This window comes from Chrysochloris asiatica, unplaced genomic scaffold, assembly GCF_000296735.1.
Source record: "Chrysochloris asiatica unplaced genomic scaffold, ChrAsi1.0 scaffold00014, whole genome shotgun sequence".
In the NCBI taxonomy this organism is placed as follows: domain Eukaryota; kingdom Metazoa; phylum Chordata; class Mammalia; order Afrosoricida; family Chrysochloridae; genus Chrysochloris; species Chrysochloris asiatica.
This window is the reverse complement of record NW_006408532.1, coordinates 21,537,373-21,556,748: the sequence shown is the minus strand read 5'-3', so window position 1 is coordinate 21,556,748 and position 19,376 is coordinate 21,537,373. Positions and strand designations below refer to the sequence as shown.

At 42.9% G+C, this 19,376-nt stretch overlaps 1 protein-coding gene across 1 annotated transcript in view; it reads left to right on the top strand.

The window, feature by feature from the left end:
- The first annotated feature begins 201 nt into the window (after positions 1-201).
- The window catches only part of NMRK1 (nicotinamide riboside kinase 1), a 26,418-nt gene continuing 7,243 nt past the window's right edge, over positions 202-19,376 (top strand). Inside the window, exons 1-6 of the mRNA XM_006834926.1 lie at positions 202-254; positions 4,792-4,882; positions 5,707-5,755; positions 15,339-15,486; positions 15,563-15,634; positions 16,561-16,667. Coding sequence (XP_006834989.1) covers positions 226-254; positions 4,792-4,882; positions 5,707-5,755; positions 15,339-15,486; positions 15,563-15,634; positions 16,561-16,667 — 496 coding nt within the window. The 5' untranslated portion in view covers positions 202-225. The remainder of the gene's footprint in view (positions 255-4,791; positions 4,883-5,706; positions 5,756-15,338; positions 15,487-15,562; positions 15,635-16,560; positions 16,668-19,376) is intronic.

Below are 19,376 nucleotides of genomic sequence, written 5' to 3'. Positions count from 1 at the left end.
CTGTTGATACTTTGCAGTAGAGTGTAACAGAGAAACTAGTGAAATCTGAAGTGCTTCCATGGCATGTTGCTAATCCAGGGGTGGGATCAGCGAAAGATGACTGTCATAGTTTCTTCCCAGCTGGCTTCCCTACCCAATGTGTGACTGTTTATTTCACCCCATTAAGATTTCTTAGTAATAAGCTTTCCTTTTTTTTTTTAGGAAGACGTGATTTTCAAGCTAATTATGAAAACCTTTATCATTGGAATCAGTGGGTAAGTGTGCTATAGTGGTGGAAGACACAGATGTTTTCATATGAATGTGACTAGGGAAGGAGAAGCAATGGGAAGGATTTCTGAGTCCTGGGGAAGAACAAGCCACTGGAATACCAAACAGTGGTGTTCTGGCTATAGAGATACCAACAGAGATGGGCGCGTTTCCTGCAAACACAGAAATGGGAGAATGGCCAGTTGTAAAAATGTTTCATCATTTATATTCTGGAGCCAACACCAGAGGCAATCAATGCCTGACCAGATACCATTTTGGTGTGGGGTGACTTAGCATGGCAGATGTGTCCAAGGTGTCCATATATTGAGAGCTACCTACATGGCAGACAAGTCCAATATGTTCATATACAGAGAACTAACTACTTGGCAGATCCATGTACACCCATCTGGGTGTTCTTCATCATGGTGGAAGAGAAGATCCATCAGTTGTTTCCTGTGAGGTCCAGCTGTGCACACAGGGACTAATATGTGTGGCCTATTAAAATATTTGAGACTATTTAAAAGTAACATTGGGAAGACCAATGTGTTATTGTATTATTCCTTAACTACATTCTTTTGTCAATTTGAAGTAAATTAAGAGTTGCATATCAGAACTCTGCCTTGCCTTGCCTCCCATCGGATCAGAACCACATCTGTTCCGTTTTCCTTTGTTGTACGTGTCTTGTTCATCCTTTCCTTTCCATACTTATTGTCATCCAAATTCAAGCACTCATCCTCAAATTCCAGTAAGACTCCTCCTAATCGTCCGTCCTCACCTTTACCAGATTCATCTTAATACTAAGTATTTTCATGTATTTCTCTCACCTGCTGGACCCATGTCCTACTTAACTGCACGTTGTTAGATTAAATGAAAAATCTTGTGAATCAAGTTCTTTCTACTTTCTCCATGTAAGTTATTTAGGTTTTAGTTGAATTACATCCAACAAGCAATTTTGCTGAGTAAACATGAGTTTCTTTTATAGATTACAAACGGGTTGATTTCATGTGAGATCTCCACCTGGGAGTAAGGTTCTTGAAAATGAATGTGCTGTAGACATTCGCTAGGCTCCCGGTGTGGTGTTATAGAATCAGCACTGGACTTCTAACCACATGGTCCAGCAGTTCAGACCCACCAGCTGCTCCTTGGAAAGCCTATACAGGGTCTCTGTAAGTCAGAACTTTACAAAAACAAGCCATTTGCTATGCTGAAGTCTTGACCTCTTCTCAGAGTAATGGTTTTGGATGCACAGAATAGAAGACAGGAATATAAAGAAAACCAGTTCTATTAGAACTTAATTATAAAAAGCACTTTAAAAAATAAACTATGACATTGTTATATATGAAGGAGCTTCAAGAGGTTTGTAGAAAAGTGAAATTAAAAAGTAGAATTTTTCCATGATCTTTTTCGAGCCCTTCATATATACTTAACTTGATAATGTATTAAATAACAATATCCAGTGATGAAGTTCATGATTCAGCACTACAGGATAAACACTGAACTGCTAACCTCAAGATCAGTGGTTCAAATCCACCAGCTGCTCCTTGGAAACGCTATACAGGGTCGCTATGAGCCAGATATGACTCAGTGGTACTTAACAACAACATCCAGTGATGGGTATAGAAAAGATCATAAATTTGAAATCACAGTGAGCATCGATGATATTTGCAACATGATATGAAAATATTTTATTTCTATTGGTGATAGGCACAAGTACTATTGTTTTTATAGCAAACCATAGAAGTGGTGCTGTGCTGATAAGAAGAGAGGGCATATGCATAAGAACACCCACACTTGCAGATAATACCCACTTATCCTGGTTTCAGTGACTGGATGATCAGAGCTCAACCAGAAGTAAAAAGAAGAGGGAAAAAAAAAAAGGTATTCTCATACAATTTGATGAAGTTTAGAGCTCTGGTAGCGTAGTGGTTACGAATCGGGCTGCGAACCTTAAGGTCAGCGGTTCGAAACTACCAGCCGCTCCGCGGGAGAAAGATGAGGCTTTCTACTCCCGTAAAGATTTACACCCTCGGAAACCCTGTACAGGGTCGCTATGGGTCGGACCCGACTCGATGGCACTTAACAACAACAACAACAACAAACCTATCTATACCTATGGAAGCAGTAGCTCAAAAGAGGGAACAAGTCCTTACAGCAAGAATCATTCCCACCCCCTCCACACACAGAGTAGACAGGGATGGGCAACTTGGACATTGGCTACCCAAAATTGGGGGATGGGGGGCTACAAAGGCAAGAAAGAAGTGACTGGCTTACAAGCTTTCAAGAGGAAACCTAGATCCAGAGAGCCTGGAGGAAGGTAGAATCTCCAGTGAGTAGTATTCAATCTGACTAGGCGGGGCTGATGCAATGAAATGCAGATGGGTCTCTTGAGATACAATAGTGAATAATTGTTATCAGGACTGATTGTGAAGGTTGGAAATGTAAAGGTAGACGTTTTATAGCAAGGAGGGGAGTGATTAACTTTTCAGTCTAGGAGCGGAGGTCCCTAGGACCATCAAGGGAGAAGAGCAGAGAGCAGGACCCTACCCAGAGAAGAAGTGATGCCTGAAATGGAGGCAGAGATGATGACGTGGAGAGATGGAGCAGCTGGAGACTTTAGATCCAGAGAGGGAGAGTGACTGTGTGCTGAAGACCTGGGGGGTACAGGGGAAGGATTGCATGGAGGGGATTGTAACCATGGTAATGAGACGATATACAATAGAATGAATGTAAAACTAATGTGTTCTCCCATGTAAACTATCACATAATTCTCAAAACATTTAAAAAAAAAAAAAAAATGAGGACACTTGTGAAAATACCATTATCACACCAATTTGAAAAAAAAAAAGTGGTGCTGTGGGTTAGTGCGCTGGACTGCAAAGTCCGTTTGAATTGTACATTGGTGGTTCAAGTTCATCCGACTTCTCAGAAACCTTATAGAAGATCACTGTGAGTCGGAACCAACTCAATGGCACTTAACAACAACAAGCTTGTTACTTATAATGGAAAAAAAATGCTAATTTCCCCTTCTAATTTAGTGACAATATGTGACGCTGTAGAGTAAGCATTGAATTGAAACTGTTTGAACCGTCAAGTTAGCAGTTCAAATTCATCAGCGGCTCCTTGGAAACCCTATACAGGGTCACTATGAGTTGGAACCAACTCAGTGGCACTTAACAACAAGTACCAAAGATACATTTATTTTCCATTGAAGTTCACAAAGATCCTGAATTCGGTCCACAAACCCCATGGAGGTGCATGCGCTCCCGGTTATGAAACTACAGGCAATGAGTGAATAGTGCAGTCACTCCCAGGTGCTATGTGTGGGCTGGATGCTGGGAACTAGACAGAGAGAGGAGTTTATTAAGGTCTCCATTCTCCAGCCAGAAGGGATAAATAACTGATGTGATGTGATAAGCTACCATCGACCTCCCGCACACTGCCGCTGCCCCGAGTCAGTGCTGAATCACAGTGACCCTGTGGGACACAGCATCACTGCTCCTTAGGATTTCCAAGACTGAAGCAGCGGCCTCATCCTTTCCCCGTCCACCCCCAAAGTAGAGAGAAGCGTCACAGAAGAGATGTGAATTCACGGTAGGTGGTGTGTAATAAGCCACTCCCTCATTGTGTTCATTAAAACAAAACCATCATTGTTGGTGTCAAGTCAGTGCCGACTCATAGCGACCCTGTGTTGGGTTTCTAAGGAGCACCTATTGGGTTTGAACCGCCAATCTTATGGTTAGCATACCAGTGTTGATCCTACAATGCCATACCGTGTGTAATTTTATATACTTACACTAAAATATAGTGTGCTAAAGACGCTCTGGTAGTGCAGTGGCTACAAATCAGCCTGCTAACCTCAAGGTCAGCAATTCGCAACTACCAGCCGTTCCAAGGGGAAAAGGTGAGGCTTTTTACTCCCGTGAATATTGATAGCCTCGGAAACCCTATGCAGGATCGCTATGAGTCGGAACTGACTCCAGGGCACACTACTACCTACTGGTGGTGGTGATGTGCTGTGGAGTCTGTTCTGACTCATAGCGGCCCTGCACAGGGTTTCCGAGGCTGTAAATCTTCACGGGAGCAGAATGCCTCATCGTTCTCCCACGGAACTGCTGGTTGTTTCGAACTGCTGACCCTGAGGATTGCAGCCCGATTCGTAACCACTACGCTACCAGACCCTACTACTACTACTACTAAAATGTTGCTCGTATTATTTGAGTTGAAGTAAACTGCGAATTAATATTTTGCCACAGATAAATGCCCTTTTGCTTTCAACACTGTATCTGTATTTCTAAGACATTAATCTGCCCAGTTCACTTGCCTAGTAGTTAGCTTTCTCGTCTAATCTTCCCAATTTCTTTCTTCTCATTAACCTTTGAATCTCCGTCTGCGCATGGTTTTGCCAACAGAAAAAGAAATAACTGCTGAAGAAGTAATTTTCTGTAATAATTGTATCTAATATTTTTTTTTTTTTTTTTTTGCTTTTTATTCATGTTTTTCAATGCATTTTCCTTCTTGTTTGTTTTCTCTCTCTCCCTGATTCAGTGTGACAAATGGTGGGAAGACAACGTTGGCTAAGAATTTGCAGAAACACCTCCCAAATTGCAGAGTCATATCTCAGGATGATTTTTTCAAGGTATATGTAAAATTCCTAAGATTATTTGTTTAACACAAAAACATTCTAATAGCAAAGAAAATTGTATTATCCCAAAATTCTCACTTGCATGATGTACCTTACAGGGAAGGCTCTGTGCAGTAGTGTAACTTATCCACGAGGGGGCACCACTTACTGCTGCAGGTCTTTGATTTTATTTATCATCATCCAAAGCACTGGGCAAGGAGCTCTGGCAGTATAGTGGTTACGAATCGGGCTGCGAACCGCAAGCAAGGTCAGCAGTTCGAAACTACCAGCTGTTCTGTGGGAGAAAGATGAGGCATTCTGCTCCTGTAATGATTTACAGCCTCAGAAACCCTGTACAGGGTTGCTATGAGTCAGAACCGACTCCATGGCACATAACAACAACAACAACAACAACAAAGCACTGGACAAGGAGTTCTGGTAGCATAGTGGTTATGAGTCAGGCTGCTAATCTCATGGTCAGTAGTTCCAAACTACCAGCTGTTCCACAGGAGAAAGATGAGTCTTTCTGCTCCTGATTTACAGCCTTGGAAACCCTATACAGGGTCACTATGAGTCGGAACCGACTCCATAACACACCACCACAACCAAAGCACTGGACCACAAGGTCGGCTTGAACCTCAAGGTTGGCGGTTCAAACTCACCAGCTGCTCCTTGGAAACCCTATACAGGGTTGCTATGAGTCAGAACCAACTTGAGGGTACTTAATAACAACAAAGCATTCATACCAAGCATTTATTTGATGACTTAGGTCCTCTGCATTCTGTAATTGTATTATTTCTGTTCAGTGTATTGATTGGCACCTTGTTGTTTTTTTCCAGCCAGAGTCTGAGATAGAGATAGATAAAAATGGATTTTTGCAGTATGATGGTAAGTTGATAATCTTGTCAATCATTATACCCTAATTTCATCTTCTTTTTCAAACCTACAAAGCTTCACTACTGTGAAGGTGGTAAGATGGAATTGAAAGATAATGGAATTTTTCCCCCAACTTTTTGAAGCTCCCTCCTACATATGAGTCCCTGATAACGTAGGGATTATGAACTGGGCTGGTAACCACAAGATGAGTAGTTCGAATCTACCAGTCACTCTGCAGAAGAACTATGAGACTTTATGGTCCTGTAAAGATTTACATCCTTGGAAGCCCTGTACAGACATGGATTGCAGGAACCGACTCCACAGCACACTACCACCACAACCTCCTATATGGTTGTCTTTTAAAACCTGCATTTGTGAGTTTCTGATTTATATTTAACAACTTAAATAAATATTTCTCCACTACTATATTTAAAACTAGAAGTGTAAGTGATTGATAGGTTTTTCTTCTGAAGTTGGAGTATTACTGATTTGTTAGCTCTCTACTCACCCCTGCCCTACGGTTACGTGACTCACTGTAGTCCGCCCCACTAAAGAATCTTGCCCCTAGCAAACTCCCTGCTCTTAGCATCCTCTCTGTTTTCCTTCTTTGTCACCAAAGTAATAGCAACAGTTTGATTTTTTCCTTTTCACTTTTCAAACGAGTTTATGGATAATTTGTAGATAAATTCACCTCACTTTCCCACCCCAAGGTAACACGGTTTTGAAACCAAGTGGTTAAAGCCCAGAATGTTTATTTTCCTGTAGAGAATATAAGCACTAATTAACAAGTTGATCTTAAAGTAATTGAGTCCTGGTGTGGCGCTGTAGGATAAGTGCTAGACTGCTAACGGCAAGGTCAGTGGTTCAAACCCACCAGCTGCTTCTTGGAAATCCTACACAGGAGTCTCTGTGAGTAAGAACCAACTCAACAGTACTTAACAAAAACAAATAACTGAGCATTCTCTTAAAGACTTTTAAACCATGTTCTTTATTTTTAACTTTGATTGCCTTGGAAATAGAAAAAGAACAATGTATAATCTTTCAGATGTGTAATGGGTTTAAAAGAAAAAAACAAATCTATTGCCATCCAGTAAATTCCAACTCATAGTGACGACGAAGAACAGAGTGGAACTGCTCCATAGGGTTTCCAAGATTGTAATTGTTCTAGAAGCAGACTTCCACATCTTTCTCCCTCACAGAAGCTGGTGGATTTGAACCACTGACCTTTTTTTTTTTTTAATGTTTTATTGTGAATTATATGGTAGTTTACATGGGGGAACTTTAATTTTACATTCATTCCATCGTATATCATCTCATTGCCATGGTTCCAATCCCCTCCATGCATCATCAACCACCCAAAGGGTATGTCCCAGAAACCCACCCCCTACACTTCCCCCTCCTCCCCCCATTTTTCGGTCCACAGTCCCTTTCCCTCTCTGGGTCCAAAGTCCCCAGTCGCTTCATCACTTTGCGTCATCATCTCTGCCTCCATCTTAGGCATCTCTGTTTCTCTGGGTAGGATCCCGCTCTCGGCTCTTCTCCGTTGATGGTCTCAGAGGTCTCCGCTCCTATCCTGGAGATTTAATCACTCCCTTCCTTGTTATAAAAATTCTACCTTTGCATTTCCTACCCGCATAGTCCGTCCTGATAAGCATTATTCACTACATTATCACGAGTTACCCATCTGTATCTCCTTTCATCAGCTCCGCCCAGACAGATTGAATAGTACCTACTGGAGATTCTGCCTTCCGCCATGCTCCCTAGCACTAGGTTCCCTCTTGAAAGCTTGTAAGCCAGTCACTTCTTGCCTTTGTAGTTCCCCCCTCCCAATTTGAGTATCCAATGTCCAAGCTGCCCTTCTCCGTCCTCTCTGTGAGTTGGGGGCTGTGTGAATGTTTGTTGCTGTGGGGATTTGTTCCCTCTTTTGAGTCGCTACTCCATAGGTATAGGTCAAGTTCATCAGACTGTATTAGCTCACTCTTTTTTTTTTTTTTTCCCCCATCTTCTTTCCTCTCCTGGTTGAGCTCCGATCATCCAGTCATCTGGTCCAGGTCACGTGGGTATCATCTGCAAGTGTGGGCGCTCCTGTGTATATGTCCTCTCTTCCCGTCAGCCGGTAGCTCCACTCTCCTCTCGAGTCCTCCGTGGCCACGCCACTGACTCTGGGCCCAAGAGTCTCCAGGTCTCTTCACACTGCTTGCCAACCGAGTCCCCAGCTGGGTCCACAGAAGTCCACTGAACATTGTAGGGCTTAGCTTGCCACTTCATTGCTGCTTTTATCCCACTTCCCCCCATCAGTGATGTGTGTGGTCACCAATCAGAGCATGCATTTCCATTGAGTCTTAGTCTTGGAAGGGGGTCTGCATTCAGAGGACCTGGCCACTTGCCTTGATGTTTTCTAGGGAAGCGATTTGTTTTTTCTTGTGGTAACAGCCCATCTGCCTCCATTTTTCCTGCAGTTCTTTCTTTCAAGAGGTATCCTTTATTCTTGTCTCTGGAGATCTGGATGTGGTTCCGGTTTCTACCTATAGTTTTATGTATTGCAAAGGTTCTGCACGAAGCCTCATTCACTGGGTACGCTGTAGCCCCATTTTAGGTATTCCAATCAGTTTTAGGCAGAAGACGGACTTACAAGCCTTCTAGTGTGGTGTTTCTGACTATTCCTTTCTCTCCCTCTCCTGTGACCACTGACCTTTTGGTTAGCAACCAAGTGCTTAACCACTAACTCTCACTGACTCACTGTCTGTTCTCGTTTCTTGTGTCTTGAGCTTTTGCCCAAATTTTGTTTTTGTTTTTGCTTTTCTTTACCTCCTCCAAAGGTTAATAGGAAAGGTTACAAAGCAAAAGTTAAGGAAAAAATTGTTTTCAAACGTTATTCCTCACTTACGATGTTCTTATAATCTGGTAAGGAAAATACTAACATCCCAATTTTAAAAATGGTCAAAGAATGTTAGTAAACTGTTTATTTCATATGCAAAGGTTATTTGATTAATAAATGAGCAATAGAAAGTCAGCCTCCAAATTATATCTGTATCTTCCCCACCGAACAAGTAAACAAAAGGTTTTTAAAACAGTGATAATTATCAAATGATGGTACCTACCCATTGCCAACCATATATAATAGTGTTTCCAAGGCTTCAAATCTTTATAAGAACAGAAATCATTAAATTGGTGGCACAGGCTCAATACAACAAAAACTCACATACTTTGTTGTTTGATATAAAGTGCCATTGAGTTGGCTCCGACTCATAGTGACCCAGAATAGGGTTTCTAAGAAGTGATGGGTGGATTTGAACTACTGACCAGTACTTTAGATGGGAGTATAAATTGGTACCGTCTTCTACAAAGGATCTTGAACATATGTCCCAAAGATACTAGACATGCTTATGCGAGCCCGTCTTAGTTACCGAATGAATGTTGTAATAACAGAAAATACCACGCGTGGGTGGCTTTAACAAAAAGAAGTTTATTTTCTCACTGTTTAGGAGGCTAGAAGTCTGAATTTAGGGCAAGGCTTTCTCTCTCTGTGGACTCTGGGGGAAGTTCCTTGTCTCTTTACAGTTTTTGTTACACAGTTGCTTGGAGATCTCATGTGGCATGGCATCTGTCTTCCTGCGTCTTGGAGGAAAATTAAACTCCACATCAGCCCAGGGCTTATTCCTATGAAGTGGAGACCAGACAAGCGTCACTGTCAGTGCCACAGAGGCAGTTCCGATTCATAGAGACCCCATGCACAACAGAATGAAGCATACCCAGTTCTGCGCCATCCCCAGCTCTTAGCTAACCCATGAGGAGCCCTGGTGGCTCTGTGGGTTGGACACAGTCAGCAGTTCAAACTCACCAGCTGCTCCAAGGTCAACAGATGAGGCTGTATGCTCCCATAAAGACTGACAATCTCAGAAACTGTATGGATCACTTATCAACAGGAAGGCCATGGGTTTTGATTTTTTGTTTGAGTAACCAAAAGAATTCCAAATGGACTGCAGGCTCTGACACCAATCTCAAAAGAAAACCTGAACAGATGTTTTTTTCCCCATATCTGGAATGCTCCACGGATCTATGATGGGAATTACCAGAGCTGCAGGCACAGAAAATACACCAGACCAGTAAAGCAGTTACTTCCCTGCAATGGTATGAGGACAACTGCTCTCTCATTTGCAACCTCTCACAACACTTCTGTTGTATTTCTACAAATGAATGCTCCAGGATGCTGGTTAGCAGCCTGTGACAGAAGGAGCTTCAGATAGAATGGAGTCCTGGTGTGGCGCTGTGGGATAAGCACTAGACTGCTAACCGAAAGGTCTGTGGTTCAAACCTACCAGCTGTTTTTGGAAACCCTGTTCAGGGTAGCCGTGAGTCAGAACTGACTGGTTTTCACTTAACAACAACAACAACAAGAGAACTGTCCATAGGTAGAAACATTCCTTGAAAACAAAGAAATACTGAGATTTCGTTGGTTACAGTTTCTAGTAAGTTCTAGAACACTATGTTATACCATGTAAACAGAGCTTCAACGTGGAGTCCTGGTGTGGCGCTATGGGATAAGCACTTGACTTCAGTGTCGGTTTGAACAACAGGGTCAGTGATTGAAATACACCAGTGGCTCCTCGCTACCCTGCAACATTCTCCACCAATTCTGATGCCAGCCATCCCTCCCAAGGTACTCGCTTTCTCTCTGTGTTTGGTAATTCATTGCAGTAGCCACACAGAATTCACAGACAAACTCACAATTATGAGATTTATTCGGGAAGTGAACAGGTTATAATTCAGGATCAGAAATGCTTTGATATAGTTCTTCAGTCAGGACAGCCTCTTCTCAGTTGTGCCCACAGGCATGCCTCTCTCTGGTCCTCTGCCTCAGCCACACAGCCCCTTGGCCTCTGCCGTTCTTAGGTAATGTTACAAAGCTCATTTAGTGCTGCCAGTAAATGCTCAAAGGGCTTGCTATTCCACAAAAAGTTTCAGCCTGAAGGAGCTTAGCTCTAGCTCTGTGAGTCAGCAAATCTAGTTCCTCCAATTGCCTGGAGGCAGTCTACCCCACAAGCAATCCTTCTGCCTCAAGGCACTCAGCTTTCCTTGCTCCATGGGCTGGAACTCCACTGCTTTGTGTCGGTCGTACTCTGGTTCTTGGTTCTGCTGCTACTGCTCCTCTGCCACTCCTCTGATGTCACAGCTTCCTGTCTCCTGGATCAAGGAGGATCAGCCACTGAGATCTTAGGGTACAAAGGATGCACTCAGATCCTGGCTCTTTCCTATGGTAGTGAGATCCTCCATTCCTGCTTCTGAGATGGCTAATTTTATACCCAGGCAGGATGGCAAAATTAACTGACCAATCCCCACTTAAAGTTCCAAGTTTTCATGGTCACAATTTTCCCTGTGAAGATTCACAACGGAATCATTTAATCCTGTTAGCATCTTCCCCTCCTTCTCTTACCCAGACCCATCAGAAACATCTTCATGGCTCTAGCTAATCATTTGGAAGGAGTTATATAAAAACTATAGCTAAGTGATATAAAATGAGGGGAGATGCACAAGAACACCCATACTTGCACATAGTACCCACTTGACCTGACTTTGATGGCTGGATGATCAGACCTCTACTAGAAGAAGAAAGAAGAGGGAGGGGAAAAAAAAGAGTAACCCACTACAGTCTGATGAACTTTACCTATATGTATGGATGTAGTAGCTCATGAAGATCAAAGAGCACAGCCTTCGATATGGATTGCATCTCAATGTCAAGAAAACAAAAATCCTCACCACTGGACCAATAAACAACATTCTTATCAATGGAGAAAAGATTGAAGTTGTCAAGGACTTCATTCTTCTTGGATCAAATATCAACAGTCGCGGAAACAGCAGTCAAGAGATCAGACAACGTATTACATTGGGCAAATCTGCTGCACAGGAACTTTTTAAAGTATTGAAGAGCAGAGATGTCAGCTTGAGGACTAAGGTGCGCCTGACCCAAGCCATGGTATTATCAATAGCATCATATGGATGCGAAAGCTGGACAGTGAATAAGGAAAATCGTAGAAGAATTGATGCCTTTGAGTTGTGGTGTTAGAGGAGAATACTGAAAGTGCCATGGACTGCCAAAAGAACCAATAGATCTGTTTTGGAAGAAGTACAGCCAGAGTGCTCCTTGGAGGCCAAGATGGCTAAGCTTCGTCTCTCATACTTTGGACATATTGTCCGGAGGGAACAGTCGCTGGAGAAGGATGTCATGCTGAGTAAGGTGGAGGGTCAGAGAAAAAGAGGAAGACCACTAACGAGATGGATCGGCCAGGTGGCATCATTAATGGATTCAAGTGTGACAGCAGTAGTGAGGTTGGCCCAAGAACGGACATTGTTTTGTTCTGCTGTGCATGGGGTTGCTATGAGTCGGTTCCGACTCCATGGCACCTGACAATGACAACAAGTAGCTCAAAAAAGGAGCTCTGGTAGCGTAGTGGTTACGAATCGGGCTGTGAACCGCAAGGTTAGCAGTTCGAAACTACCAGCTGTTCCGTGGGAGAAAGATGAGGCTTTCTGCTCCCGTAAAGATTTACAGCCTTGGAAACTCTGTACAGGGTCGCTATGACTCAGAACCGACTCCACGGCACATAACAACAACAACAGTAGCTCAAAAAAGGGAACATATCTTTACAGCAAGGATCACTTCCACCTCCTCAGCACATAGGGTTGACAGGGATGGGCTACTTAGACATTGGTTACCTAAAATGGAGGAGTGGGGGCTATAAAGGCAAGAAGTGACTGACTTACAAGCTTTCAAGAGGGAGGCCTAGTTCCAGACTGGGCAGGGGTAGATAGAATCTCCACTGAATGATCTCTAATCTGTTTGGACCAGGCTGGCGAAAGGAGATGGGGATAAGACTCTTGTGGTACAATAGTGAATAATTGCCATCAGCAATGACTGTGAGGGTCGCAAATGTAGAGGTAGATGTTGTTTAACAAAAGGAGGAGAGTGATTGATTTTGCAGCCTAGGAGTGGAGGACCATCAAGTGAGAAGAGCAGAGAGTGTGACCCTACCTAGAGAGGCAGTGAAGCTAGGCATGGAGACAGGGATGATGACGTGGACAGATGGAGTGGCTGGGGACATGGGACTCAGGGAGAGAGAGGGGCTGTGGGGTGTATCCTTTGGTTATTTGATGAAGCATGGAGGGAATTGTAATCATTGCAATGAAACAAAATGTGATAGGATGAATGTAAAACTGATGTTCTCCCATGTAAACTATCACATAATTCATAATAAAACATAAAATAAAACTATAGCTAAGGAGCTCTGGAGTCCTGATGTGACACTGTGGGTTAATGCACTGGACTTCAAGGTCGCTTTAAACTGCAAGGTCAGTGGTTCAAGCTCACTGGCTACTCCTTGGAAACCCTATACAGGGTTACTATGAATCATAACTGATTCAAAGTGCTTAGTAACAACAGCAAGGAGTTCTGGTAGCCTAGTAGTTAGGAGCCGGGCTGCTAGCCTCAAGGTCAGCAGTTCAAAACTACCAGCTGTCCCATGGGAGAAAGATGAGGCTTTCTGCTCCCATAGAGATTTACAGCCTCAGAAACCCTATGCAGGGTCACTGAGAGTCAGAACCAACTCCATGGCCCATCACCATCACTACCACAGGATTTACAACGTATGTTTTTGGAGTCCTGGTGTGGTGCTGTGGGTTAATGCGCTGGACTGCAAGGTCAATTTGAGTCGCAGAGTTGGCAGTTCAAGCTCTCCAGCCACTCCTTAGAAACCCTGCACAGGGTTGCTATGAGTCAGAACTGACTCAGGGCACTCAAAACAACAACATAAAAACTAGGTAGAAAACCATATAAAGTAAATCACTACACCACCCTTACTTACTCTGCTCTTTTATTTTTCAAAAGAGATTAACTTTTATCTCTAAATCAAATGACTCAAGACACACCCTACACTAATACCCTCTCATAGCATAACCAAGAAAACCTACTTCCAAATGCAATAACAAGGAGAGGTATGGTAGGATTCACAAGACATATTTTGGGGAAACAGTTGAACCCATAACACACACAGCTTCTGTATGTTACAGGGCCATGGCTTGTGGTCCCAAGAAGCATCTGAAACATGTAGCAGCTTTAAAGCATTGGTTCTTGGATGAACTGATGGGTTTGTTTGCTCCAGATCTATCCACCCGTCCCCAAAGCTGAGACAGTGTCTCTCCCTCATTCCTTTCTTAAGGGATAGGCTTAGTATACCCTCAAGGGGAGATGAAGTAAAGATCTTGATGAAGATTGAAGGCAAGGGCTGAACTGGTATAACCTTCCCTGCTGGTTTTATGGTGTATCAGCATCAAAACGATAAGAGCAGAGAGAATTTCTCTGCCTGACCTATGATACCAAGTTTCACTTTGCTGTTTATAATACCATGTTATGAGTTGGAATCAAGTCGATGGCAGTGAGTTTTTGCTTGGCTTTCTTCCCCTCCCTCACCCCACTATATTCTTACCCCAGAGCCTGTGAGTGTTACCTTATGTGACAAAGAGGTTTCACATATGTGACTAAATTGAGGCTCTTGAGGTGAGGATACTCTCCTGTGTTATTTGGTGGACTCAAGGTAGTTGCCCCCCAAACCAAACCCGACCCACTGCTATCGACTCAATTCCAACTTAGAACATTCTATAGGACAAAGTTGAAGTATCCCATTGAGTTTTCCATGGCAGAAGCAGACTGCCACAGCTTTCTCCTGAGTTAGGTTCGAAACACCAACTTCACCCACTGGTGCACCAGAGCTCCGTACTGTAATTATAATGCAATACAATGATAGGAAAGACACAGCAAGAGTCCGAATCAAAGAAGGCAGGGTGATGATGGAACCAGAGCTTGGAGTGATTTGCTTTGATGATGGAAGAAGGACCACAAGCCACCACTTGTTGTTGTTGTTATGTGCCGTGGAGTCGGTTCCAACTCATAATGACCCTGTACAGGGTTTCTCAGACTGTAAATCTTTACGGGAGCAGAAAGCCTCATCTTTCTCCCGCAGAGCAGCTGGTAGTTTTGAACTGCTGACCTTGAGGTTCACAGCCCGATTTTTAACCACTACGCTACCAGAGCTCCTTACAAGCCACCACTAGAAGCTGAAAAGGTCAAGGAAAGAGATTCTTCCCTCAGAACTTCCATAGGGAACCAGCTCTCATGACACCATGACTTTAGTCCAATGAAACTCCTTGCAGACTTCGTGCCTCCAAGAACGATAAGATAATAATAAATTCATGTTGCTTTAAACCATGTAAAAAATGTAATGATTATCAAAGTTGGTGGTTGTTGTGAAGTGCCATCGAGTCAATTATCGAAGCTAGTAGGACTTGAGAATTCATTGTACTCTTCTCTCTACTTTTGTATATGTTTTTAATTTTTCATAATAAAGAATTTTTTATTATATCTATTTATCAATAATAGGGTTTAGATTTCATATATAAAATATTTGCTATGAGAATTTTTTTTTGAAAGCTAAGTAAAATGATGTTACTCATTAACATGTACAGATCCTTGTGTGTACTTAATGTGAAAAGCTGCAACACAACTTTTGATGCTGAATTCATATGTTTTTGTGTTTGCTTGAAGTACTTGAAGCGCTTAACATGGAAAAAATGATGTCGACCATTTCCTGCTGGATGGAAAGCCCAGGACCCTCTCTGCTCTCAACAGACTGGGAAACTGCTGAGGAAACCCCCATCTTAATCATCGAAGGTTTCCTTCTCTTCAATTACAGGTAAGCATCACCATTCTAACCTGGACTCTGACTGATGGGGCAGGGACTTTGTGAACCAAATATGCTGTTGTTTTAGGCCTCTTGACGCTATTTGGAATAGAAGCTATTTTCTGACCATTCCTTATGAAGAATGTAAAAGGAGGAGGAGGTAAGTTTTGAAATCACTTTGGTGTGAATTGCGGTTCAAAAAGACAAAATTCAGGGAAATTGAGGAGAGCAACTTTATTTAGCAATTGGTGGGTGTCATTTTTCAAACAAGGGAAGCCTTGGCTCTCTTATACAAGGATTGAATGGTCACCCACGTGGAGAAAAGTATGCTTGTCTAAGAAAATACACTTTTATAAGCTTTTTGTCTCAGTTTTCTCCCCCTCCAAAGGAACCATTCTCATGTTGATTACGATTTGTAATTGAACTGTATGCTGCTGGAGACACACAAAACACCAATTAGCTAAGAGTTTAATCCAGCATATTAACGATATTTATTTACATTGACATTGTTGTTAAGTACTATCAAGTCTTAGCCACCCTGTATAGCAGAGGTGGAGAATCTTTTTCCTGCCAAAATTTATAACATCATTTGCAGCCATACAAAATGATCAACTTAAAAACTAGCCTGCTATATTTAGTCAAATTTCATTAACTCATTCCTATTGTGATGGCTGGAACTGTGGTTGCTTTGGCAGCGCCAGGCCAAATGATTTCAAGGGCCTTATACACCACGCGGGCCAGACATTCCTCACCCCTGCTGTATAGGGTTCCAAAAAGCGTCTGGTGGGTGCTTAGCAGTCCAGTGCTTATCCTGTAGCACCAAAGTAAGTTAATATCTGTTTCTTAATTCCTCTATGCATCACTAGAGGGGGAAGAAAGATAATCATGGAACCATATTCAGTGAATTACAGATTAATCTTTGAGCTGAAAAACTGAAGCCATTTTCATCCCTTGATATGTTTTTGCGTATCTTAATGATGTTTAGATTTTGTCTCTGAGTGATTTTCCCATTATCCTAACCATTATTATTTTACTTTATCAATTGTGTGTTTCTGCCTACCTAAAGTTTCGTACATGTTTTGGTAGTACAAGGGTCTATGAGCCACCAGACCCCCCGGGATACTTTGACGGCCACGTGTGGCCCATGTATCTAAAGCACAGAAGGGAAATCGAGGACATTACATGGGGAATTGGTAAGCACCTCTCTAACCTCCACGTAAGGCCTTTTACTCATTTTTCTTCTTAGTACAGAAAAGAAAATTGTCATTTGCCTCAAGATACAGAAAAGAAGGGCATTTCAGAGGCAAACGTGATAAAGAACCACTGTGGACCAGAGCACTTCTGGGCTTCCTTCTTCCCAGACTGGCTCTTCTTGTATCTGTTTCTCTCCATATGACCTTTGTAAGAAACTTGTCAACTTCTGGAAGATCACTCGTTCAACAGATGTGAAAAAATGGAATACCTTCTCTGTGAGAATAGAGAGGGGAACAAAGCAGACACAGTTCTGCTGTCATGCGGCTGGTTGCCCAAGCTTGTCCTAACCGCCAAGTGCTCTTCTGACATTCATAGGGTGCTGTAGGACTGAGTTCCCGGGGGACTACCTCAGCTCCAGCACGTCCTCAGACAAGGCTTCCATGAGAAAGCCATATTTAAGCCAAACTCTAACGGTGTGTTTGTTTCCTAGACCTGCTATAACTATTGCCTCAAGCTGGGTTGACTTAAAAACAACAGAAATTTACTCTGATAGTAGTAAGCACTCAGCTGTTATACCTAAAAGGCTGGTTGTTCAAATCTACACCGTGGCTTCACAAAAGCCCTGGTGATCTGTGTGTATAAAGAGGACAGCCAGGAAGCCCCTAGGGAGCAGTTGGGCATGGTAACACATGGGCTCAGTGTAAGTTGCAATTGATTTGACAGCACCTAACACCCACATACTCTCTGAAGGAAGGCTCTAAGGAAGGACCCTTCCTTGCCTCTTCCAGCTTCTGGCAGCCCGATGCACTCCTTGGTTTATGTTAGCATACCTTCATTCTCTGCCTCCAGCATCACAAGGCTGTCTTCCTTCTGTGTCTGTATCTCTTGGTCTCTTTCTTAGGAGGATGCCAGGCATGTGGGATCCAGGTTCACTCTACTCCAGCATGACCTCACTTCTCAATCCTGAAATCATTCAAGTATTATTTCAGGAAACAGAAAGATTCATGGAGTTGCAGATTTCTAAGTGGGGAGAATGCAAGTCTCTTTTTGCCACAATGAGGTTGAGACGCTTAAGAGACATTAAATAGCAAATTGGAGATTGGCATTGGATCTATGGAACTGATCCAAGAACAGATGGCTGGAATCATAGTTCAAGGAGGCTAACAAGAGATTTGGTTAGGTGAGGAGGAGGCATCAAAAGAAAGGGGAGTTGGCATCCAGGGTGGTGGTGCCTGAGCCAAGCAGAAAGCACAGTGCTCCCCGCTATTTGCTGGCCATTACAATGTCTTTTCTATCCCAGTTCTCTCCTCCCACCCCCATAGTCACTGTGAAGCTCTGTCCACACCATCTCCTGCCTAGAGTTTCCATTACAGAGATGTCCTCACTGTACCTCTCTCCATCACCATCTAAAATGCAAGTTTCCCTACTAACATGTTTTCAAAAGGTGTCCGGCTCTTTGGGATAAAATGCAAACTGCCAGACATCAAAGCCTCTGAAGATAAAGGCATAGCCTTGCTCTGGAATCTCATCTCTCATAGCTGTTTCCTCCACCACACATTTCTAGCCACTCCAAACTGTACCACTTCTTTGTACCCAATAAGATGCTCTCATACCTCCCTCCCCCTGCTGTTTTCTGACTCAAAGGTCCTTTGCTTTCTTTCACCTAAATGTTGTTAAGTGCTGTCCAATTGGTTCCAATTCATAGCGACCCTTTTTGAGGTATCCAAGGGGCAGTTGGTGAGTTTGAACGGCTGACCTTGCAGTTCAAACAGATCTTGCGGGCCATTGCATTATCCTATTGTGCCACATCAAAACTCCATAGCTTCTACATTTTCTCCAAAACTTTGTTAGAAATACATATTTCTGGGCCTGGTGAATTCTGAATCGCTATTATATGGCGCAGAGCTCAGACCCCTGCATAGGTTAAGGAGCTTCTTCACAAATGATCCTGTAACATAAGTAGATTGGAGAACCACCCCTGAAGGACTCCTGTGGAGGTGTCTCTGTGTGCACCTTCAATGCCCACAGGCCACTTAACTGTTCCTTATTAGTCTGTTACTTTTCTTCTTATAACAGGTAGCTTGGATTTCTTCATAGCAAACCAGAATTTTTGGCCTGTTGTGCCTGGCCATGATCTGTTTCTCTTCTTCACTGTCATTACTCTTTTGTTTGTAATTTATGGCCCAAGGTTCCTCAATTAAACCTATTGGCATTTGCAAGAGAGACATCAGTTCACCACCTGTTTTAGTCAGAGTTCTTCAGAGAAACAACCAATACAATGGATGTATGTGTGTGTTTGTGTGTGGTGGTGGTAGTGGTTGGGTGCCACTGAGTCAGTGGTGTACCATTGAGTCAGTTCTGACTCATAGTGACCCTGTGTAGGGCTGCTGAGACTGTAAATCTTTATGGAAATAGCATCATCTCTCTCCCACACAGTGACTGGCAGATTTGAAGTGCTGACCTTACAGTTAGCAGCCCAGCTCACAATCCACTACACTATCAGGGCTCCTTATGTATATGTGTATATACATATACATGAACTACTGGTGTGGTGCTGTAGAAGCAGCACTGGACTGTGAACCACAAAATCAGTGATTCAGAACTATCAGGTTCAAATCCATGAAAATCCTGCACAAGGTCACTATGAGTTGGAATCAACTTGACAGCATTTAACAACAATATATACATATGTATACATGCATGAATGT